Source organism: Typopeltis vanoorti, chromosome 19, assembly GCF_054136105.1.
Source record: "Typopeltis vanoorti isolate ZY-2024b chromosome 19, IOZ_Tvanoo_1.0, whole genome shotgun sequence".
In the NCBI taxonomy this organism is placed as follows: Eukaryota; Metazoa; Arthropoda; class Arachnida; order Uropygi; family Thelyphonidae; genus Typopeltis; species Typopeltis vanoorti.
The window spans coordinates 97,927,789-97,953,356 of record NC_143567.1 but is presented as its reverse complement, the minus strand read 5'-3'; the positions used below and the strand labels follow the sequence as shown (position 1 = coordinate 97,953,356).

At 35.5% G+C, this 25,568-nt stretch overlaps 1 protein-coding gene across 1 annotated transcript in view; it reads left to right on the top strand.

Annotated features, from left to right (window-relative positions):
• The window catches only part of SCOT (Succinyl-CoA:3-ketoacid CoA transferase), a 210,706-nt gene extending 192,658 nt beyond the window's left edge, over positions 1 to 18,048 (top strand). The window contains exon 15 of the mRNA XM_090408800.1: positions 17,823 to 18,048. Coding sequence (XP_090264926.1) covers positions 17,823 to 17,858 — 36 coding nt within the window. The 3' untranslated portion in view covers positions 17,859 to 18,048. The remainder of the gene's footprint in view (positions 1 to 17,822) is intronic.
• Positions 18,049 to 25,568: the final 7,520 nt, after the last annotated feature.

The following is a 25,568-nucleotide window of genomic DNA, read 5'->3' as shown; positions in this document are numbered from 1 at the left end:
CCCTTTCTCTTATTTCTCAGTAAATGTATAAATTCCATTCCCTTCTGCCATGTGATCTTCCTCCTTCCAATCTATGTCTCCAAAGTTGGAGCCCCCCCCCCCCCCGCATAATAATTAATCAGCTTGCACTCATTGTATGATCTGCTGATGCATGTCTTCCACATCTTCCCTAGTATCCCCTGGCCTATAGCAACAACTAATTTATATTTTTTCCTATTGGCCTCGATCTCATAAATGATTGATTCAAAAGAACTGCCATGTGCCTGACTGACTCCTAATCTTGTTGCCTGCTGTTCATCTGCTGTCATCAGCAGTACCCTGCTCCCTGTCCTCTCTACCTCTATTCTTCCTGAAAATATTGCATCATCTGCTGTTAGCCAAGTTTCACTAATACCTGTAACTTTTGCAGAGGTTGCATTAACCAATGCTGTGAAAACCCTTCCCTCTTATTCCTGATGCTTCTAGCATTAGGGGGTCAAGGACTCATCGAGAGAAGCTATAAATCATCCAAACCAGCTGTCATACTTTTCCTTAAATTTATTCACACTAGATGCACTCACTACCTCTAAAGGAAAACTATTTTACTCACTCACTGCTCTGTGAGAGGGAAAACCTAGCTATTACCCCTTTCTAGACTGTGAACAAACTTAACTTCCATGGATGCCCCTGTATTCTCTTCCCCCACCTTCTGTGTAATAAAAAATTTCATCAGACTTTATTTTGAATTGAATTGGTACAATGACAGTACAGCAGTAGAAAATATCTAAGAGGAATGCAAAAAGGAGTACATATCTTGAGTTAGAAAAAAGGTATTAAAAGCCTGAAATGTGAAAAGGCAGCTGGAGCAGATGATATTCAATAAATTTATATTTTTTCCTATTGGCCTCGATCTGGTCTTCTTTGGCGTGGACCCAGCTTGTTGTTGTTCTCTAAGTTTCTGTTTCACAATTTTTCTTAGCCTCTTCTCAAATATTCTTGCATAAATATGCAGGTATATAAGTTTTATGGTGGCTACACTGCATAGTTTAGCGAGCTTGATTGAGTTCCAGATGATTTTAGTAGTGTTGTCATAGTTCACATTTATATATAAAAAAAAAGGGGGGGAATAAAGCTGAATTCAAGGGTCACAAGGTATATTGCTACTGAGGTGTCCTAGTAAGATTTATGCAAGAATATTTGAGAAGAGGCTAAAAAAAATTGTGGAACAGAAACTTAGAAAAAAAGAATAAGCTGGGTTCAAGCCAAAGAAGTTGTCAAGATAAGATGTTCACTTTACAACAAATGGTTTGGAAATTATGGGGGGGGGGGGGATATGACAAGGAGCTGTACTTAAGTTTTATAGATCTGGAAAAAGCATACAACAAGGTGCCCACAGAAAATCTTTTCAAATCACTATAATTATATGGAGTATGTGGAACATTATGCAGACCAAAACATAGTCTATATTTAAGTCTTAATTCAGCAGTTAGAATTGAAGGAATGCAAAATGGTTTGTAAATAAAATCAAGTGTATGGCAAGGCTATTGCTAACTCTTATTTATCATCTATATGAATTATGAGAAAAGGGGGCATTAAACCTGATATTAGAACCAGAGATATTAAACTTAGCTCTTTGCTTTATGTAGAAGACCTAATTTTGAATCTATGCAAGTGTCCAGTATTCTCTAACTAAATTGAATAATAGCTGTAAAAAATGAGAATAACAATAAGAAAACCAAAACTGTGAAAATAGATAGGACAGAACACCTCAGGTGCAATCCCAATGGAGAACCTATAGAACAATTAAAATATTTCAGCTATTTAAGCACATTTTTAGTGAAAATAGCAAATTAAAAATACAACTGAATAAGCAAAGCTGGTATAGTGGGAAGCCAGTTGAATAAATTTATATGGAATAAGAGTAAAAATAGCCAAAACACTAAACTAGTAGTATACATAACAGTGTTCAAATCAGTTTTGATTTATGGATCTGATGGTTGGGTTGGAAATAAATCACTTACTCAAAGACTAGAGACAGTAAATATGAGTCTTCTGAGAACAGAACTCATATCTGATAGTTCGGAGGCCTGATCAGATGGTATCAGTGACAGACTCATATTAAAAATGAAGATATTAGGAAGGAACTTAACATTGCTGGCATTGAAGAATATGTGAGAAAGGCTGATCTAAAGTAGTATGGTCACTTAAACAGAATAGAAGAGACAGTTGTTTGATGCCAAGATGGCGGGAAAAAGATCCAGATGGAGATCTAGATGTAGTTGATTCAGTCAAAAGTGCCATAAAGATCGAAATTTTAATAACAATATTGGAATGCTGACAAGTAATAGACCAATTTAGAGGAAAATTATTGATAGGAGATTAGAAATACTGTAAGCTTAATCATGTGCTACTGACTTAGTAGCCTTTACACCCTCCTTGAGAGTACATATCTGGAAATAGATGATGATTTGTCAAGGACAAGCTACCTTTGTGTTGGAATCAGAATTGTTTTTACAATCATTGGTATAGCACACATGGCACTCATTTGTTAATAGATTTTGCAACCTTTTATGTGTGGAAATTACATAAAAGACAGCCTAATAATTTCTTTTTTAGTATCTAGTCTTGGACCATGTGAGAATCACTGAGGCTGCCAATTCCAAGAGAATGTTTTATTATTCTTGTTGTTGTTATTATTATTATTACTGCCACTGGCTTTTAATAGAATTCTTGTTAATGATGATGATCACTTTATTTTTTAAAGTCATCATCATTATGCATATCAAGGATTTAGGCCTAGCATGGCCTGTTCCAGCCTTAAAAGTCATCGTTTAAGAGGTTTTCTTTTTCCTAATGGCTTGTACTTTAAGGCTTGTTTTGGTAATCTTTCTGTTTTCGTTCTTTGAACGTGTTCCATTCATTTATGTTTATATTTTTTAATTTTTTTCTATTACTGGTTCTTGGTTTAATTCTTTCATAATTTCTTCGTTTCTTTTGCGATCAGATAGGGTATACTTTGCAGTTTTTCTCATAAACTTAATTTCTGCTGTTGTTAATCTTTGTTTGTCTTTTTGTTTTATTGTCCAGATTTCACTTCCATACATTAAGACTGGTAGGGCCAATGTATACTTTTAGTCTAGTTTGGTTTAAATATAGAGTTAATTACACCTGTTTATTTTTAAATATTTTACAATTTTTACGTTTATATCTTTTTCATTTTCATGTGTCATCATACATCCTAGGTAGTTAAATGAATTCACCTGTTCTAAGATCTTGTTATCTATTATTATTTTAGTTCTTGCTGGATCTTGTCCGGCCATAGTGTTTGATTTTTCTGTTGATATATCATATCAACATGTATCACACCATAATCTTTGGATATTTCACTTAGATCTAAAATAGCTTTCTGTAAGTTATCTTCAGAATTTGTAATTATTATTTGGTCGTCGGCAAAGAGGAAAGTGTTTAAGTTTACTGTAGGAGAAAGTTTAATTCCTCGATGTAAATTTTTATTCCATTTTATTATTATTTCATTTAAATAGATATTAAAAAGAGTTACTGAGAGGGAACATCCCTATCGGACCCCTTGGTTTATCTCTCTCGTATATGATAGCTTGTGATTTAATCTTATTTGTATTTGATTATTTTCATATATACTTGTGATAGCTTTTAGGATATTATTTGGTATTTGCCTTTCTTTTAATATGTTAAATAATGTTTCTTTTAACTTTGTCAAATGCTTTTTCAAAGTGAATAAATGCAATATGTGTTTCTAAATTGTATTCTCTTCTTTTCTCTATTATTAATTTTAGGCAAAAGGCCCGGGTCTATACATGATTGTCCTTTTCTAAATCCATTCTGTACTTCTAAAATAAAGTTTTCGGAATATTTCATTAGTTTGCTATTTAAGATTCCGCTATATATTTTGTAACAGGAATTTAGTATACTGATACTTCTCTATAGTTTTAGGGTCATCTCTATTACCTTTTTTAAAGATAGGAATCACAATTGCTTTTTTTCATTCTATTGGGGGGATACCAGTTGAGTAAATTTTATTTAAAAATAATAACAGTCTTTCTTTGAATCTTGTTCCTGCGTATTTATATAGTTCTGAACCTAGTTTATCTTCTCCAGATGATTTTCCATTTCTTGTTTCTTTCAGGCTGATTTCTAATTCTTCTTTAGTTATTTCCTTTTCATTTTCGTTAATTGTTTGCCAGTTGTCTTTTTTAAAATATTTGTCTGTCCAAAAAAAAAAAAAAAAAAATGTGTAAATTACTACACAGTTCTGTGTAATAATTTAGTAATTCTTCTAATTTCAATTTGGTGTTTAATTTTATGTTTTCTTTGGTATTTAAGTGTTTCAAAATCTTATGTACATTGGGTCTTATTTTATATAAATCATGTTCTAAATTAGAAACAAATTTGTTCCATGATTCTCTGTCTTTTTCTGATTTCTCTTTTAGCTATGGCTCTTATTCTTTTATATTCTATTTCATCTTCTAATCTTTTACTGCTTAACCATTTGTGATAGGCTTCTTTTTTCTTTTTGATTATGTCTTTGATTGTATCATCCCAGATCTTCAGTTTTTTTCTTTTTATTGAATTTTTTGGTGTTTCCTAAGCTTTCATTTGCTGCTGCATTTAGTATCGTTTTTATATTAAGCCATTCTATTTCTATTTCTTCATTTTGTTTTATTTTATCTAGATATTGGTTAATTCTTTGTTCATATAGCCATTGTGCATTTGTGTCATTCAATAGTCTAGTTTTATAAACAAATGTTTCAATTTTTTTCTTTCTGTTCTTGTTACTTATAGCCATTTAGGTGGTAATCTTAATTTTATTTTAACAAGGAAGTGTTCACTGCTTATTTCATATCCTCTGTGAACTCTAACATCTAGTGAAAATTTTGATGTCTTTTCATTTAATATGAAATAATCTAATATTGATTTGCATCCTCTTGCTGCCCAAGTATATTTATGTATGTCTTTATGTTTATAGAAGGAATTCATTATTTTTAGGTTATTATAAACTACAAAGTTAATCAATTTTTTACCATTCCTGTTTAGAGTATGTCTCCATGTACTCCTATATTATTATTAATTTTCGTATTTCCAATTCTTGCATTTAAGTCTCCTGCTAAAATTACATAATCATTTTTATTTATTTTATTATATATGCTTTGTAACTGATTATAAAAATCAATATTATCCTGTTCTCTTCCTTCTTCTGGGGCATATAAACCAATTATTGTTAAATAGCCTCTATCTATTTTTATTCTAGCTTCTATTATTCTTTCATTCCATAATTTATAATCTTTTAACTGTTTTGAAAGAAAGAACACCACAAGCAGGAGTTATGAATCCAAATCATAACTCCTGCTTGTGCTCTTTGGTCTCTGTCGACTCCACTGTATATCACATTAAAATTTTCGGTTCTCATAGTTCTTTTTAATTTCTCTTTTGTTTCAGTGATTACTGCTATTTTAAATTTTCTTTCATTTAATAACTGGTCTAATTCTATTTCTTTATATGCTGTTCCTCTTACATTCCAGTTTGCTATGTGTATTATATTTTGTCATTTCCCATAGATTCAATCTGATTATCTTTTTCTGTCAGCTTACGAGTAGGATTATGTTCTCCATGTTAGGGGACTAGCCTGATGATGGAATAGTTCAGTGGTAAGGCTGCAACCTTAAGGCTTCTGAACTAGCCTTCTTCCGAATTTAAACCCATAGGACGAATAAGGTATATTGAAGGGGAAAGAGTAGATTATAGAAGAATTATAGTAAGGTTTATAGAGAGCGCATAGTTGTAAGGCCAGAAATGAAAAGATCCCATGGCCCTCGAGTACTCTAATAGCATAAGGGTCATAAAATAAGAAGAGTTGGCTGATAAGGCCTTATAGATTAAAGTAATTGGATCTTCCTCAAAGTAGAAGGAGGAGAGGACAGATCCAGCTAGGGGTCCATGGGAGTGCCGCTTCCCTTACAATCAAGATGATTGTCCCTTATGGCCTTGTTGATCCACGAGTCCTTATTCAGTATATTCGGACCACCCCACCATATACACACACACACACATACACACATTTTATAAAGTGTTTATATTTATTTGCAAATTTTTGGTCCTTCATATAATATTTTTAATAACGTGTATAACATAAGTAAATAGTTGCATTTATGTAACTGAATGAAAATGAAATTGGATTTTTTTTTTTTTTAATGAGTTGGGGTGCTTCATGGTTAGAGCTGTATAACTGGGAGGAGACCTCCATGTCACCTTTTAAGGAATGCAGAGAACCGACTGGAGCTTCTGACCTAATGTCCTATCTTCACCTTTTCATGGTGCACCCTGTTATGTATCTACCTGGATACTGAACGAATGAGGATAGGCTCCCAATTTAGGATTTATCCGATCAAATTGTATTCTTACTGGCTTAAATCACAATGTAAAATAACAGTGAAACATGACAGAATTTCATACTGGCTGGGGCATCACCCAGTTAAACATGGCCTCCATTGTTTTTCTCAGGGAACCAGGGCAAACAGTGAAAACTCAGTCACTGGAACAAATTCTAGAACACATACCAACTCAACATCAACAGAGTTCAAGATTGGTACTATCAACATAAGAACCATCAATGAAAAGAAAATGGAACTAGCAGAAGAATTGGATAAGTACCAGATCAACATAATATGCATGTCTGAAACGAAGAAGACAAAAAAAAAAGTGAGATCTTTCTAAGTGACAAATGCAAAATGGCATGTTCAGGCAATAACAATCAGGACAAAAACAAGCAAAATAGTATTCAACACTAAATATGAGGATAATGATATTCTTGAATGGCAGGCAGTATCATGTAGAATGATGTGGGCAAATATCAGAATAGGGAATTTGTGTTTATGATCCCACAGAAGGTTCTACCAAGGAAGAAATTAAGGAATATTTTGAGAAAAAGGGAAAGTTGGTCCTTGCTGGAGATCTAAATAGCAGAGTAGGAAATGATTACCAGACATATAAAAATGTTTGAGGAAAATTTGGAGAAAAGCACAGAGCTAATAATAATGGTAAATGCCTGCTGGATTTCTGTTCAGGACATGGATTAGTTATTACTAACACCATGTTTCAACATAAAAATGCACATTCACATTTTAATGTGTATTCACATAAAAACTCACATGGAGAAAAGACACAAGAAATAAGAAAAGTCTCATTGACTATGTTATAGTTGATAGTGATGTTTTCTCACTAGTTCAGGACACAAGAGTATACAGAAGATTTGAAATAATTAGTGATCACTATTTATTTTTCAGCAGGATAAAATTGAATTTCACGTGAAAAAAACGTGTTTAAGAAAGTTTCAAAACGAATCAAAGTTGAGTAGCTTTCAGAGGTGAACTACAGATTCAGATACACAGACATTATTGAAAAATTAAAGAATTTTAAAAGAAGAACAAAACTTTCAGATTTAATGGCAAATCCTAAAGAAAATGATTAATTCAGCCAGAAAGTCATGTGGTGAGGTTGTCTGTAAGGATAGAAAAATCAGAACTCCATGGTGGACTCAGAAAGTTAAAAAGGCAGTGAAAGAAAAGAAGAAAGTATATCGAAAGTTCCTGGCGAATAAGTCAGCTTGTGCTCTTAGAGAATACAGAGACAAATGTAAGAAAGCTAAACACTGTGTAAAACCAGCTAAACAAAAGTCATAGGAAGAATTTAGTAAGAACATGGAAAATAAATATCAGGAAGGTGGCAAAATATTCTGGAGGCTATTGAGAAATCTTAGAAATGGAGGAAAAAGTACTGTAAATGATGACAAAGATGACAGACATGATAAAGGCGACATGAAAACTGAAGATAACATATTCTAGATGTCTGGAATAGTTACTTTGAAAGGCTGCTAAATGAAACAGGCAGTGTCAGCATGATGGTAGAAAACTCCGAACTGGAATGCAGTCAGGATTACATATCCATACTTCAAATAAAAAAAAAAAAATTCATCAGAAACCTGAAATGTGGAAAGGCAGCTGGAGTAGATGAAAATCAGCTAGAAATGCTCAAATATGGAGGTATAAAAGTTTTATATAAAAACACATATATAAAACAGTGTGAGAATTACAGCAGTATTTCCCTACTGAGTGTTACTGGTAATATTTTTTGAAGTAAGTATACTTGAGAAAGGGCAATGAAAAATTATGGAAGGGAAACTAGGTGAAGAACAAGTTGGATTCAGACCAAATAGAGGTCAGGATCTGATTTACACTTTAAGACAAATAAAAAAAAAAAAAATCAAAAATCAGCTAATGCCTTTTTATTCCCGTATACGGGAGTAGGCGAGGCCATTTAGCCCTATCTAACTTTTGGAGACTGAGTGGGCAGTTCAATCTCCACTGGTACCAATCAGAGATAGATGGCCCAAGGCTATCACTAATTAAGCGGTACGTAGTGAAGAGAGACGGCTCAAATGTGCCGCCATCTCGTGGTCCCTAACCTTAACACAATATATTTAATGTCTGAAATAATGTGAGTTCTACGGTCGATTTTCTTGAGTTTACGGGAGGAAAAACCCGAGTTTCCGAGAGGAAAAACCCGCTTGCCCATGCCAGAGATCGACTAACTCGGGAACCGGTCGAAAAAAGGCTTAGAAAAATTTCCTCTAGTCGCCGACTAGACTCGAAACCAAGTCTTCCTTCGTGCGGCCAAGCGCCGTGGTGTGTAAACGCCACATCTACTGAGCTACACAGGCTCTTGTTTTTCTTGAATCTTGAGAATATATCAAGGATTTGTATTTAAGTTTTGTTAATCTGGAAAAGGTATATGGCAAGGTGCCAAGAGGAAATCTCTTCAAAATGCTACAATTATGTGGTGTAAATGGGACATTTTATCATGCAATACATAGTCTCTGTTTAAGCTGTAAGTCAACAGTTAGAATTGAAGGAGGTACAGATACATGGTTTAAAGTAAAATCAGGTGTGTGTCAAAGGTGCACGTTATCCCCACTGTTATCCATTATCTATATGGATCACATCATGAAGGAAAGTGGTATTATATCTGATATTAAAATTGGTGATATTAATCTTGTCTCTTTACTTTATGCAAGTCGTGTTATACTTTTAAGTAAATCCAGTACAAGTCTGAATGATTCCTTGACTAAATTGAATATTGAGATGGGTTTGGTATGGAAATCAGCAATAAAAAGATAAAGACAATGAAAATAGACAGAAACATTGAAAACATCACCTGTATCCTGAATGGTGAACCTATAGAACAAGTAAAAATTTTAGCTATTTAGGCACAATATTTAGTGAAGATAGTAAATTATATTATTTAGGCCTCAAAGGAGTCAAAAGACTCATCGCGGGAGGTCCTTTGACTAGGAAACACAAGTCTATCAAGACTCATCATGGGAGGTCCCTCCTAGGAAACATAAAATCTATCATACCACTCCTTACTTAAACTCATTGACCGTTCTTGCTCTCACCAATCTATTAGGCAATGCATTCCACGGTTCAACCACCCTCCATGCAAAGAAACCACTCCTCTCTCTCCTGCTCACAGTTTCCTTTCGTAACTTCCAGGAATTAAATATGGAAATAGACAACAGAATTAGCAAAGCTTGTGTGGTAGGAAGTCAGCAGAATGCATTTATATGGAATAAGAAAGAAATTAGTTAAAACAGTAAATTAGCTGTATATAAGACAGTGTTCATACCAATTTTAACTTATGGATCCAAGAGCTGGGTTAGAAATAAAACACTTGTTCAAAAGACGAGAAACCTCTGACAAAAGAGTTCTGAGAAAGGTTAATGGAGTAAACAGGTGACATCAATGGCAGTATCACATGAAAAATTAGGAAAGAACTCGCCATTGTTACCATTCAGGAATGTGTTAGCAGAGCTAATCTCAGGTTATATGGTCACTTAAACAGGATGCAAGAGCAAAGATTTGCAAAACAAGTGTTCTTTGCCAGGTTGGCAGGAAAAAGACCCAGAGGAAGACCAAGATGTAGATGGATTGGTACAGTAAAAAGTGCATTAAAAGACGTTAATATAAGATCTGATAATATATGAGTCTTCAGATTACAGATTAATTTGGAGGAAATTATTGATCAGAAGTTAGTAATGGTGTGACTTTTTCATGTAATACTATCATAATTATCCTGTACACCCAAAGGTACATATCAGGAATTTGATTATGATTAAAATGAATATTCCAATTTTATTAAAGAATGATCATTAGGTAAACTATCACTTGAGTTGTTGAAATCATGAATCCAAAGTTTACCATTTCTAGTTTTAAAAAAGAAAGGATGGGGGAATACATTAAATTTGGTAGTGATAAGTTTAATAATACAAATCTCTATACCAAACAGACAAATATTCTTCTTTGCATAATGATATGTAATTTCCTCTACAACAATGTGTATATTTAAGGAAATCCATCAACAGACTAATTAACCACTGAATAATTTATCAATTTTTCTATTTAGTCAAATAAGTTCTATTAACAATCACAATATGAAATTATGGGATAAAGGCATATAACAGAATACTGCATGGATAATATTGCATAACCTAAATCAGATGGAAATGGATATCAAGCTGTAGCATGGATTGGGGAAGTCTTACAGACAGATATCGGAATTTAGTATATGGTAGTGTGAAATCAATGAGAATGAGGGTGACTTGTTAAGTGCTTCAAGGATCTGTACTAGGGTCACTACTTTTAATTGATTTATTAATGATACAGAGAATGATTTAAAGGGAACACACAGTTGTCAGCTGATAATGCAAAACTGGAAAAGGCAGTAGTTGATAAAGATGATGTAGACGTCTTGCATTTGAATAACTTTAAGAGGCATTTTGAAAACACTGTGAAAGTTGCTTGACTTTGATTCTTTTGAAAATTTCTGTACATTTTTCTTTTAATATGTGATACTTATTTTTATATGAGGGGAGATAGGCTGAAAAGTTCTGATAAAAACCTAGAACAAAAAATAGCTCATCAGTATAGACAAAGCCCTTTAGTGGAAAGACTTGGGTTCAATTCCTATCCAAGCCATGAGGAACCTTTTTCTAGTCTCTTTCAACTTAAGGTGAGTTAGCCAGTTTCATATGGCGGTAGGAAGATTTTTTGTCCCCCAGAACAGGCAAACTGGATGATGAACACGCACATCTACAGACATAGGACACACTGGAAGGCATAGGACCAACCACCTTATCCTTGAGATGGTTGCGGTTGTGTTTATTTAATTATTTATTAAACAATTAAAGTTTAATATATTAAACCAATTAAAGTTTTAGCCACAGCTAAAACTTTAATTGTTTGTGAATGCTTAAGACATGTCAGAGGTTTTGAAGAAATTCGAAGATACAGAGATGCCTTCAAGTTTTTCATGCAAGAAAAGTCCGTACTGAGATTCACCAAACTTTGTGTGAGACTTTAGGGGACTGTGCCCCAGCATATCCAACAGTTGCTAGATAAATGACCAAGTTTAAAACTGAGCATCATGAGATAACAGATGTCCCCAGTTCAGGAAGATCTTCCACAGTGATCACACCTGAAAACATCATTGCAGTATATGCCATGATCCTTGATGATAAACAAATACCAACCAAAAAATTACAAAGACTCTGGAGATATGTAGGGAATGAGTTGAAGTCATTATCTGTCAACATCTGGACATGCAGAAACTCTCAGCTAAGTCCCCAAATGTTTGAATGCCAACCAAAAGAGAGAATGTGCTCTCATCTCAAGGGATTTTGAGTGAATTTTACAAATCGAGTTGAAATTTTTTTTTCTCATATTGTTGAGTGTTGATGAAACATGGCTTCATCACTAGGGCCCAGACCAAACAACAGTCAGTGGAGTGGAGACACAAAAGTTCCCCATGTCCAAAGAAGTTCTGAACCCAAAAGTCAGCAGGGAAGATTCTTACCATTGTCTTTTGGAATATGGATGGTGTAATCCTTACCAAGTACCTCAAAAAAGGTGAAACTGTTACAGCAGCAGCAGTTTATTCAACAGCTCTGAAGGAATTGAAGGAGGTTTTGGATTTAATTTTTGATAGCATATGTCATAGTTATACATGAATTAGTTATAGGCTTCAGTAAAATTGCATTAGTATCAGTAATGCATAATTTAATCCAAAAATTCTTAACAAATCTCATAATTTCTTTCTACCATTGTCCAGAAATTGATGTAATTTGCCATTTTAGATGGATAACTGATTGCATTGAAATTTGTGATTTAATTATTATTATTTTTTATTATTATTGTTCCGGGAAACTCCAAGGAGTCGATAGACTCATCAAGGGAGGCCCTAACATCATGCCAAGAACAACTATTCAACATTCACACAGTATCTATCATACCTTGCCTTGAACTCATTCACGGTCGTAGCACCCACAACAGACTCTGGAAGCTTATTCCACTCATTTACCACTCTCCAAATAAAGAACCTAGCTCTAACACCCTTGTCAACCACGCTCTTGCCCAGCTTCCATGCATGGCCCCTAGTCCTCCCACCACCAGTCATATTTTCAAAAATATCTTCTGGATCAATCTTATAAAAACCCTTCAGTAATTTGAATGTCTCAATCATATCACCCCTCCTTTGCCTATCGTCCAATTTCTGCAACCCACAAATCTTCAACCTATTCTCATAAGGTTCATTCCACAGACCTGCTATCATCTTGGTCACTCGTCTCTGGACCCTCTCCACTTCCTCCCCATCACGAAGAAACGCTGGTGCCCATAGCTGGGCACAGAAGTCCAGATGGGGTCTTATCAAGGCTCGATACAGAGGAACAACAACTTGTTCGTCTCTGCATGTTACAGTATTTTTCAGAAGCCAAGTGATTTGGTGAGCTGTTTTAGTTACTTTTGCAATGTGCCCCCTAAACTTCAACTCCCTATCCACCAACACTCCCAAATCCCTGGCCTCATCAATCTCCTGGAGTATGGTTCCACCAATGCGATATACTGCTGCTATTCTTTTCACCCCAAAGTGCATAACCTTACACTTTGCCACATTAAATTGACATCCATTTTTCCTAGCCCAGTCCTCCAAACTATCCAAATCATCCTGTAAAATTTTGACATCCTGTGCACTCACAATTGCTCTACCCAACTTTGCATCATCAGCAAACAAGTGAACACTTCCTCTCAGATCCTTTCCAATATCATTGATGAACAAATTGAAAAGCAGTGGTCCAAGAACAGAGCCCTGTGGCACTCCACTGGTCACAAGATGTCTTTTAGACTCCACTCCTGAATAAACCACTCTTTGATATCTCTCCTTCAACCACCCTCCTATCCATCTCACCAACCCTATATCTATTCCCATCTGCTCCAGTTTACTGATTAGGGTTCCATGTGGTATCCTATCAAAGGCCTTGGCAAGGTCCAGTAGTATCACTGTAAACCCATTACCCCTATCCAGTTCAGCCGTCACTGTGTTATAAAGTGTGAGCAAGTTACTGAGGCATGATCTACCCTTCACAAAACCATGTTGTCCCCCATACAATATCCCATTTTCATCTGTCCAATCCTGTATTCTTTTCTTGACTAATTTCTCTAAGACCATGACATTGATTCCTGATATGCTAATCGGTCGGTAATTTACAATAGCAGTCTTGGAACCACCTTTATGCAGTGGAACTATTTTCCCCTCTTTCCACCCGCTCGGGACTAACCCTGACCCGAGACTCAAATTAAACAAAATGGTCAAGGGTACTGACAATTCTTTAGCTGCTTCTCGTACAACACGAGCTGGTATACCATCCAATCCCACAGATGTATTGACATTGAGGTTATGCAATAGACTACTCACCTCCACTTCATTAACCACAATTCCCGTATAATCTACTGGTTTATTCGTTTCTGCAATGTCACCACCTGGATGATATACTTTTGCAAAGTGCTCACTCAGAAAACTCAACTATCTCAACTGATTCAGTTACCTCCCTACCATCGGCTTTCTTTAAAATCAATCTGCCATGTACATTTTTCCTTTTACTTGCTACATATCTAAAAAAACTGTTTAGGATTCTCTTTAGCCTGCATGGCCAATGTTCTTTCGTAATCCTTTTTTGCTTTTCTTACCACACTCGTCACCCTTCTGGCCTGCACTTTATATCGTTCATGTGCCTGCCAGTCACCCTTCTCCTTAAATTCCCTCCATAGTTGTTTCTTTTTTTGCAGCTCAAGCTTAATGGTGTTATTCATCCATTTAACCCCTACTTGATTTATTATTCGGACTCTAGGTATACAGTCAGCCATTGCTTCATGCAAGCACTTCTTAACTACCTCCCATGCACTATCAACTTCTAGTCCTTGCAGTTGTACATGCCATGGCACTGAACCAATCAAACTCCTAAGCTTGTCATACTTTCCAGCTCGATAATTCCACATGTACCCTGTCTTAATTGAAAATTCTACACCTTTAGCCACCTCCCAAGTTAAGACCCTATGATCGCTCTCACCGATTGGTGGCAATGTTGTCATATTTGTTACAGCCAAATCCTCAGATGTAATTACTAGGTCAAGCACTCTCTGACCCCTAGTATTTTCCATTACATGCTGTCGCAGATAGTTATCCCTTAATTACCGCATAAAATCCAGTTCCTTCCTCCCGTGTGTCCTCTCCTCACTCCAATCAATGCGACCATAGTTGAAATCTCCCATAATAATCACCCTCCTTCCACCCATTTCTTCTATTTGCTTGTTCATACTGTCACCACCATCTTTTCCATCACCTGGTCTATAGCAGCACCCAATTGTATATTTAGTTCTGCTAGTCACAATCTCACACCAAATGGCCTCAAATGTGCTCTTTTCTCTATCCTGCAATTCAACTTCTATTCTGCATGGTTGTAGCTCATCAGCTATCATCAACAATACTCCTCCCCCCATTTTATTCTCCCTGTCATTCCTGAACACACTATACCCATCACATTCATTCCCACTAGTTATATCATCTACAGTCAGCCATGTTTCACTAATACCTATAACCTGTGGTCTGGAAGTGCCAACCATGGCCAAAAACTCTTCCTTCTTGTTCCTAATACTCCTAGTATTAGTGTACATGAATTTAAGACCCCCATTAGCTCCAACCCTACCTTGATGCCTTATATTAACTATCCCACTCAAATTTGTTGTCCTTATTTGCTCTGGCATATTATATTCATTCTTACATTCAACTGCCTACATAAGGACTGTATATCTACTCCCCCCCCTTCACAAATCTAGTTTCCCTGAATTTGCACATCCACTACATTCAGCAACACTTTCTCAAGTCTTCTTACACCGTAACCATTCAAATGCAAGCCATCCATCTTATATAGATCCTTTCGCCCATCAAACTCACTCCACACGTCCACAAATTCCACACCACTCGTCATACATAACCCACGCATAAAGTCATTCGTAATTATGGCCCTCCTTTTAAACATTTCACTGTCATACCGTGGCAAAAGACTAATCATTCTAACTCTCTCACTCTTTTCTTTTGCTACCTCAAACAATTCATTCAGGTCTTCTATCATTTCCATTTTATCTCCTTTCAAATCATTCGTACCTGCCACAACAATCATTTCTTTCACCCTTTCCTTTTGCTCTCTAATAGACTCAGTTACGTCCTTTATGGTCGCACTAGGTTGGTACGATTTTGTCAAATCCTCTACTAACACACCTCATACTAACGAGTCTCCATACAGCACTCTATCTTCATTTTGTTCATGTTCACATTCATACGTCTATTTTTCCTGTCATACCTTTTATTATTGGTTGGTTCATTCAGTCTACTTTTGTTCATGCACTCTAGCTGCTGTTTTGCTCTTTCTATCGCACTATTCAACAACGCGATCTCACTCAATGCATCTGTCTCATCTTTTTTATTCTCTGAGAAACCATTTATACTATCGTTCACACTTTCTACATTCACACTCTCACAATTTTCATGTACAACCTTGCCGTTTCTTGTCATATCCCTATTTCCTTCATTCTGAAGGTTGACAAAAATATCACACTCACGATCCGAAATACACTTCAATTCCTCATTCTCCCTACATTTTCTACACACATTCAATCCTTTATTATCATCTAACCACACTCCGACTGCACTCCGCAAAGCTTACATTTCACAGCTAGTACACTGACTCATTTCTTTTATGCTACCGTTCTTTGATAACGATGGTGAACCATCATTACTGGCCGCCATTTTCCTTCGCACAGGTGCCATACTTATTTGCAACGTGTTTTGTCAAATTATATGTTATAACACACCAAAAAAAGACGCAGTAAAATACGCAAGGCAAACAAAACAAAACTACACAATATTAAGTAATTTGTATCGATAACTGAAAATGATACTTATCTTATCTGGAGCTTGCACGAACACTACACATTACGAATTCATCTAGCGGCGACTTCCCGACATAGATTATGTTATAAAACACTTTAGTACACTAACCACGCTAATAAAGCTCCAATAATATACCAAAATTACACACTTAAGTCCATTAAATTGAATCCAAAACATCAATAAATCAACAAAAAACACAAATCTCTCAGGAGCTCTCCGATAGCATGTCCGTTCACCAGCTAGCCTCGACACCACCCCCAATTAATGAATCAATACTTGTGCTTATTCTCTGTAATCATTTTCAAAATATCATTTGTTAAAAGGGGGAAAAAACCAAAACCTTCAGATTTTTTTCCTTTTAAACCATATGTCTAATTTCATGTAAATTTAATTTAGAGATACATATAGCAGATCAGCCTTCAGTTAAATTACATAACTAAATTTGGTTTATAAATTTTATTCCTCAAATTTTTTAAGCCCTTTTACTAATGAGTTTTAATTTTTATGTATTTATTATTCATGTATAAATAACTTTACATGGCAAAGTGGTTTATAATTTACAGTTTTAAAACTACAAGTTTGTAACTGCATAGAATTGGCAATGCACAATGTGTGATAATTAAATTTCTGGAATGCCTACTTAAAAACTATTTGCTTACCTGTAGACTAGTAGCTACTGTCATCTTCAAAGTAATCTCCTTGTGCAGCAGTACCTTGCTTTGATGCTGCTGCTATTGTTCAGAATATTCCTTGAATTCATCTTGTGGGATGCTTTTTATTACTATCACCACATGACATTAGATATCTGGGTTTTTTTCATTCCATTAACTTGGGTTTGTCATCTCATGAAACACGAATCAGCCAGGGGGGGGGGGGACTACACTGAAATTTTAGCTTTAGATGCTTTGGCTGTAATTCCAAATAACAAGAGTCCATTTGAACATTGAGATTCAAGCCTGCAGCTGTGGCCTATCGATAGGAGAGCAGAGATACTTACTGTTTGTTCAGCCAGGCCAACAATGCTTCCAGACTTTCATTCTTGGTTATACTGCATAACTTGCATTTCTCTTTTCTCCAGTGAACTAATTTTTCTAGCAAGTAAAAGTTTTCTTCTGGAAATGCAGTTTAACTCTGCAGATCAGAAATCAACTATATAGCTAACTGCTTCAGAATGATATATATATATATATATATATATATATATATATATATATATATATATATATATACACACACACACACACACATCTTAGGACTACAAGATGGCAACAGTTATCTGGTACTTGCTCTTCCTGATGCCTGTGAAATCACTGATTAGACTTGACTGTCAGTGACTACTATGGAGACCAGCAGCCACCATTCTTTCAAAAAATTTATGATTTAGAGCTCTGCTTACTGCTATTGGAAATAAGTTATTAGCAGATTTATTTATTTAGAACATGTTGTTAACAGAATTTTTCATGTTTTTTTCATAGGTTTCACCAGAAATGAAGACGATGAGCCAAATTTAAATAAATGGTGATATATAAAGAAAAGAAACAGTTTCAGCTATTGGTTACTAAAGAAAATAATTCATTTGATATTCATCTGAAATCTTCTTAGATTTAATTGTATAGGTTTATAATAATAATGAAAGCATGTAATTTTGATACATTGAAATTATGTTTGTACTCAAAATCTAAATAAATTTTTTTCTCCTTCCTTCTTTCTTTCACTTTGTGAATTTAAATAAAATTCTCATTAGCTAGTTAGTTAATAGACTTTCTAGACGAGTCTTTTTATTTACTTATTATTTAAAAAACATAGTTTGAGTTATTTATAAAACTATTATGAACACAGAAGCTTTCATATAGTTAGTATCATTTACTCTCCAACTTTAGCATTAATCAAAATGTCATGTAAAAATCTGTGCAACCTAGCAGTTTACATCGGTATCATAACACTGCTTGTAGTTGTATGTGTGCTTCTGCAAACTGATCTTGCCATTATTATTATTCCAAGACTCATCCCCATGGAACGAAAGACTCGTCTAGAAAGTCCATTTGTCATACAACTCATCATACCTTGCCTTAAACACATTTAAATTCTCTGCAGACACACTCTCAGGCAAGGCATTCCAATCATTCACAACTCTGCATGCAAAAAACCTGCTTCTCACTCTCTTGTTCACATCCTCCTTATATACAGCTTCCAGGGATGACCTCTTGTTCTCCCCTGATCTACCATTTTATGAAAAACCTCTTCAACATTGATCCTATAACAACTCCTTACCAACTTGTACCTCTCTATCATATCACCCTTCTTCCTTCTATTTGCTGGACCTTCTATCTTCTGTCCACATGTGGCCAAATCAAGGCTTTATACAATGAAACAAGAATCTCCTTACTACAAGTCAGTGTCCTCCACATCATTCGAAGAATTCGCTTTGTTGTCCTCACAATTTTGTCTGTGTCCTCTAAATTTTAGATTACTATCCACCATCACACCAAGATCGCTTATTTCCACCACCTCCAACAATATATTCCCACCAAGAGTAAATTCAACATCCCATCTTTGTTTCCCAAATTTTAAAACCTTACATTTTGCAACATTGAACTGGTATCCCCACTCTTGTGCCCATTCACTCAATCTATTCAGATCTTCTTCTAAGGCCATGACATCTGCTCTACTCCTCATAGTTCATTCCAACTTTGCATCATCTGCAAACAACTGAATATCCCCATCCAAATCTTCCCCAATATCATTAACATAAGGTTAAATAGCAATGGCACTAAAACAGACCCCTGAGGCACATCACTAGTGACTTTCCTCTTCCTGGATATTGCTCCCCCATACACAACTTGCTGATACCTGTCAGATAGCCAATCTCCAACACACTAGTCTAATATCCAACCTCATCCACTCTAGTTTGTCAATGTATCATGTGGGAATCTATCAAAAGCCTTTGCAAAATCTAAGTATACTAGTGTTTATCCATCTCCTTTGTCCAATGAAGCCGTAACCTTATTATAATAGGTACAGATCGTAAAAAAACGGCTCAGACGATCTGTTCCAGTGAACAGGCACTGAAAGACGCATTTAAAATTATCAGCGATACTTTCCAAAAAAATGGATACAGCCAAAACACTATTAACAAAATTCTCTACAAAACCTCAATAAAAAACAAAGACAAACCAGACTACAGTAAAACTATAACCATTCCCTACATTAAAGGAACATTACATAAAATAAACAGAGTACTACAAAAATACAACCTCAAAGCCACTTTTAAACTCCCGCAAAATTAAAAAGCTCACTCAACTCATCCAAAGAGCCACTAGCCCACCCTGGAATATACCATATTTATTGTACTTGCAACATACCATATATAGAAGAAACAGGACGCACAATTCCTATAAGACAAAAAGAACATAAATGACACATTAAATATAATAATTATGGTGAAGCTGGCCTTTCGGATCATGCCCTGAATACCTTACACAGAATTGTCTGGAAAAGCACTAGCTGTCTACATCGCACTAAAACATGGTATGAACGGAAATTTAGGGAAGCCTGTGAGATCATTATCAACCACCCCAATCTGAACAATAATGATGGGTCTTAAAATCCCAAACATATAGAAGGCATATATTCGACCCACAGAACTACAAACAGGACTGTAGAAAATTCGGTATCTTAAATAACAATTCTAATACTAAAAATAGGACATCATTGTTTCTGAAAGAAAACCATCTGTAAAAAAGAATGTTTAATTCTGTCATCCTAAATAGAATTTAGCTTGATGTAATTTATAAATATTTTTTTTTTTTCTTTCATCAGAGGTCATGCCAGTAAAATAATGTGTGAAATCATTGTTTCTCTAGCTTACAGATAATAATGTAACTCAGCTTGTCTTGTATATTTATTTATGCTCCAGGTGATGATCTTGATATGAAGATCGAAACGTCAGGATAATAAAAGCCGGTTGTAAATTCCATAAAATTTTAAATGAATGCTGATCACCGTGTAACACTAAAAGAAAGGTCAAATGATCTTTCTTTTCAGTATGCTAATAATCGATTCTCATACTTTATGTTGGGCTAGTCAGATGGTTTCCAAATAAGGGTTGCTATCAATACACCATTTTCTAAAGGCAAAGGTTCAAGTAGTGAGTTTTAGAACTTTTGTCATGAAACTGTTGATGATAGTGAAATGATGACAAAGGCAAACAGAACACACATATTTTTCATCTCACACATTACTATTTGCATATAGCTAAAGCAGTTACTCTTCTCAGTATTATTTGGTCAAGGATATGATGCAAGTTTCAAATCAGCTTGAAATAATTCCAGAATAAGCCTTTTCCTATTTCCAGGAAATGAACTAATAAAATGTGATGTAATAGTAGTAATTACTGTATATACAGCATGAATTTCTTTCTATACCAATAAAATTACTTGTGAGATAACCTTTATGAGAGAAAGAAAGATTGGGGCAGAGATCGATCGTGTCTCAAAACAAAAATCCAGGAGGACACCTGTGTAGCCATGTGGTAAGGCTGTGTATTATTATTATTATTCATGACACCTCCAAGGAGTCCGAAGACTCATTGCGAGAGGACACCTATTATACAACTCTCCATCTCCACCACTACACCGAACCTCTACGACCAGTCATCTACATCAGCGCCATGAACTGCCTGCCACCACCACAGCTAGTGTTTTTTTTTCTGTAAATTGCATGTGTTCCGATTTGTCCGTATGCGGGATGAAAAATGAAAAACCCGAGATTCTGGGATGTTCCGGGTTTCCTTATAATGCTAAATTTCCAGAATAAAGACCATTTTAGGTCCTGGTCACCAGCTACATCAAGACTGACGCATGCTATCGTAGTTGGTCGAGTGGATATCACTCCGCTAATGACCAGGTTGTTGGTTTTGAATACCGGTATGGCGTGGATGTTTAAGTGGTAGATGAAAATGATCATGTGATGTGAAACCAACACCATGCGAATTGGATATTAGAAGTGGACTTAAAAAAAAAAAAAACGTATATGCCTTAAGTCAAAAATAAAGATTGTCGCTAAACACTATTTTACGGGGCTTCCAGACGACTACTGTGCTAGTGTCTTTTAAAGAACACAGCAATACATAGTATACTTCTTCCGACATTTTGTCATTAGTGGGCGCTGTAATCGAACTAATGTTGAATTTTTTAAAATATTGCATATCACCCGATTAAGTTCTTATTAGCACAGTTTAATAGGTATCACTGCCATATACCTATAGAAAAAATTTCATATCGCTATAAGCATTTCCAAGCGCATAAGAGCCGACGCGTGCTGTAATGTTTTACACACACACAAATTAAAGCACGTGAACTTATCAAATAAATGTGCATGTTTTATGAGAAGCAATGATAAATGGCATAACGCATAGATAAAAGCCAAAATAAATCTTATTTGTAACAATTCTAAATATACTGTTGGCGTTTTTTTTTTAAAACAAAAAAGACTCTAAGATTCAATAAGGCTCAATACTAAAATGCTCCTCTTAGGCTTTATTAAAAAAAAAGAAAGAAATTGTTGTGAACACTGCTAAAAATTGAATCGTCTTAAATGAAGAAAATTATAATAAAAAAGGGAGTGTGGTATTAAGCTAATCGCAACTCGCTTTTTATAACTTCTTTCTAGTTTCTATACTAAATTGCGTTATAAATATATAAAATAAATAAATAAATAATAATTTCAATGAAACTGTTAGAATCTGGTAGTAAGATGCTGCCATCTTCTGCTATATTGAAGTACTTCAATTGAAATACTCTCCGTGATAATACGTTTTCTCAACCCGCCTTCTTCAATTTTTCTATTATGTAGGCGCAATATATTATTAATTTGCAGTAATGTTATTTATAATAGTTAGCAGAATGACGCTGCCATTTGTTTCCAGTGAAGGACTTTACAACACATTGTACAACCTTGATGCTAGTCTATATCGCAGCACGGGTGTCTAAAATATTATACAAAGCCGAAGGATTTCTTTGTGTGAGGTTGAAAATCTAGTTTTCTTGTTATTAACAAAATAAATTCATCGTTGATAAAAAAAAATAAATAAATAAATAAAATAAAGACTTTTTTGCAATAGTCAGATAATGAGATTTCGAATACTTCATGGCTAAATTCACACTAGATGTAAGTTGTTTCTAAATATAAAGAGACTGTTATCGTTAATGTTTGTCGATTTTTTTTTTTTTTAATATATTCTGAAGGCCATAGGTATGAGGAGCTGTATGAGTATGTGTGTGTAGGGGGAGGGATAAAATAATATTTTCTTTCCAGCAGATTTTGAAACAAAATATTAATTTATAAAATTTTGTTCTTATAACATGATATCTGTTTCCGTATCTTTTCTAACTTTTCTTTACTTCGTTTTGAGTACATTTTACGACAGCAAAATCCGAACTGTTAGAGAGCATCTGAAGTTAACGAATTTGTTGAGCACTCTCCTTGGAGCCTGGACTTGGCTATATCAGATTTCAGTTTTCTTTTCTGAAATGGAAGACCCGTCATTCATTCGTTTTGAAGATGATGAGAAGGTTGAGGTAGATGTCGAATATCAATGTACACAGCTCCTGAAGAATCTCATTACGAGGGCATTGAAAACACTTCTTCAAAGGGAGGGAGATTGGGTTGTAAAATGAGGATTGGAAATAAAGTAAAATTCCCAACCTATCTTTTATTTTTGATTTCCTGCTTAAATTTATTTTAGGTAGTGAGCTATCGCAGTAGAGACACGATAGGAATTCTGGCCTTTTCATCATTTATTGTCGCTGCAAATGCATATCTTCTATACTTGGAGGAAACATCAACTACACATGTAAGAAGTACTGTATTTAACTTCACCTTAATTCCAGTGATTCACGTCCACGTGCTTATTGGAGACCTGTACTCATTGCTAGTTTGGTCTTCAGACTACGGGCCCGGTTTCTCATGTCTCGATGGCAGTGAAAGTGATATCGCTGAGGGACGTCCAAATACACTGAAAGGATTCAGACCGGCCCCCGTTCGAGGGTAAAGTACTACGAGGGTTTCTCAGACCGGCGAAATAGCACAAGTGACCGAAAATGAAAGTAACAAATAAGGAGTATTCCAGTCTGCTGCTGATATTTCTTCTTCCATTTCGTGCCCGGAGGAATGGGTGAAAAACAAAACTACTTTTCGTTTAATTCCAACGTTCATTCTTCCCAGCATAATACACGGTACAATGGTTGCGTTCTCAATATCCAGAGGTTGGCTTTCCATACAAATCAGGGATGTTTTTAGTCAATGAATACTATTCTCACTTTGGACCTTAATATCCTGTGCATACTCAGCACTGAATTAAGCTGCTAAGTTGGTTCACCAAAGGGCTGGTATTCCCTGGAGGAGATACACAGATGTTTAATTGTACAATACCATACACAGAAACAAAATATCTCGACATTTATTGAGACAAAGGCTTATGCTTCACCGATCACTCCAAGCTCGTCTGCAACCAAAGCAATCGCTCAATTATATTCCATGATCCAGCGATGTAGCAAGCTACACGCCAAAAACAACAATAATAATAATAATAATAAATATTATTACTACTTTAGCAATAAAGCAATTACTCGCCTATGCCTCATCGGCATTGAGCCACACGCCACTTCTAACATCGAATGGCTACAGAAAGTCCAAAATGAATGTCTGCTCCTTGATACTTCAGAGGCGATCAGTTATACCGCGACACCAGCACTGCATATATTCCCTCCCTAATCCATTCTATATCAGTAAAATACATCGCAGACGCCACTACCACCAAATCTGCTCATAAAACAAGATATGCTGAACTATAGTCAAAGAGGCCCCGAGCAGCCCCCCCCCCCGAAAGGTCAAGCAATGAAGCTTTCAAACCATCCAATAAATAGTCAAGCCCGTTCATCTAACAAATGAAAATATAAAAAGCTAATCGCTTGTACCAATCCAATCAATGTCGTTATCCATCACATTCTTGTAATCCCTTCTGTACCTGTAACAACTCATTGGCCAACAATAACAAAATCAATATTCGAGGCCTTCTAGATTATCTTCTGATAGTCGCAGAGTAACTGAAAGAAATAACTTCTTTCATATTAACCTATATGCTTGCGAATACGTTTTTATAATTCTTTCTCTCATTAACTATGGCTACCAAGTAACCCCATGTTACGTTGCCACGAGTTTCTTCTCTTCATTCCTTTCTATCTTTTCAATTACCGGGTATGAACGCGCTGATATTGGCTGAAGTGATGTACTTCAACTATCCCATTTTCAGTGTTTGTTTTCACTGCTGTTATGCAACGTTACCGCAGATAGCAAAACATTATAACGTAAACGAAAGCTACAAATTATTTTAACAACAAAAATATCTTATAAAATGAATTCCATAGTATGTTATTCTCTTGATGGAGAGAAACACGAGTGAATTGAATAGAAATACTAAATTACATTTCAGGAAACAGAATTCAAAGAAACTATTGCATTGCGGTAAACGGAGGGGGGGGTAAGTAATATTCGTTTAATCTAACCATTTCTTTAACATTGCTTTTATTAAATTTAATTTATACATAACCAATGCAAAAACAAAAACCGTGTGGAGATAGTAAACTTCTTCTTATCACGATGGACTGTAGAATTTAAACGTTCTGACTCGATCAAAATTCGGATTGCAGGAACCTATGAGAGATTTTTCTTTTCAATTCTTCTCTAACTTTTTAGCATTGGCACAAAGGAAGTCCAACTGGGTCTGAACGCGGACTGTAGAACTTTTTCAACATGTTTGTTTCGAATTCGTCTTCAGCATTCGGCGATTCGCACAAAGGAAGTCCGACTGGGTCTGATGCGGACTGTAGAACTTTTTCAACATGTTTGTTTCGAATTCGTCTTGAGCATTCGGCGATTCGCACAAAGGAAGTCCGACTGGGTCTGAACGCGGACTGTAGAACTTTTTCAACATGTTTGTTTCGAATTTGTCTTGAGCATTCGGCGATTCGCACAAAGGAAGTCCGACTGGGTCTGAACGCGGACTGTAGAACTTTTTCAACATGTTTGTTTCGAATTCGTCTTGAGCATTCGGCGATTCGCACAAAAGAAGTCCGACTGGGTCTGAACGCGGACTGTAGAACTTTTTCAACATGTTTGTTTCGAATTCGTCTTCAGCATTCGGCGATTCGCACAAAGGAAGT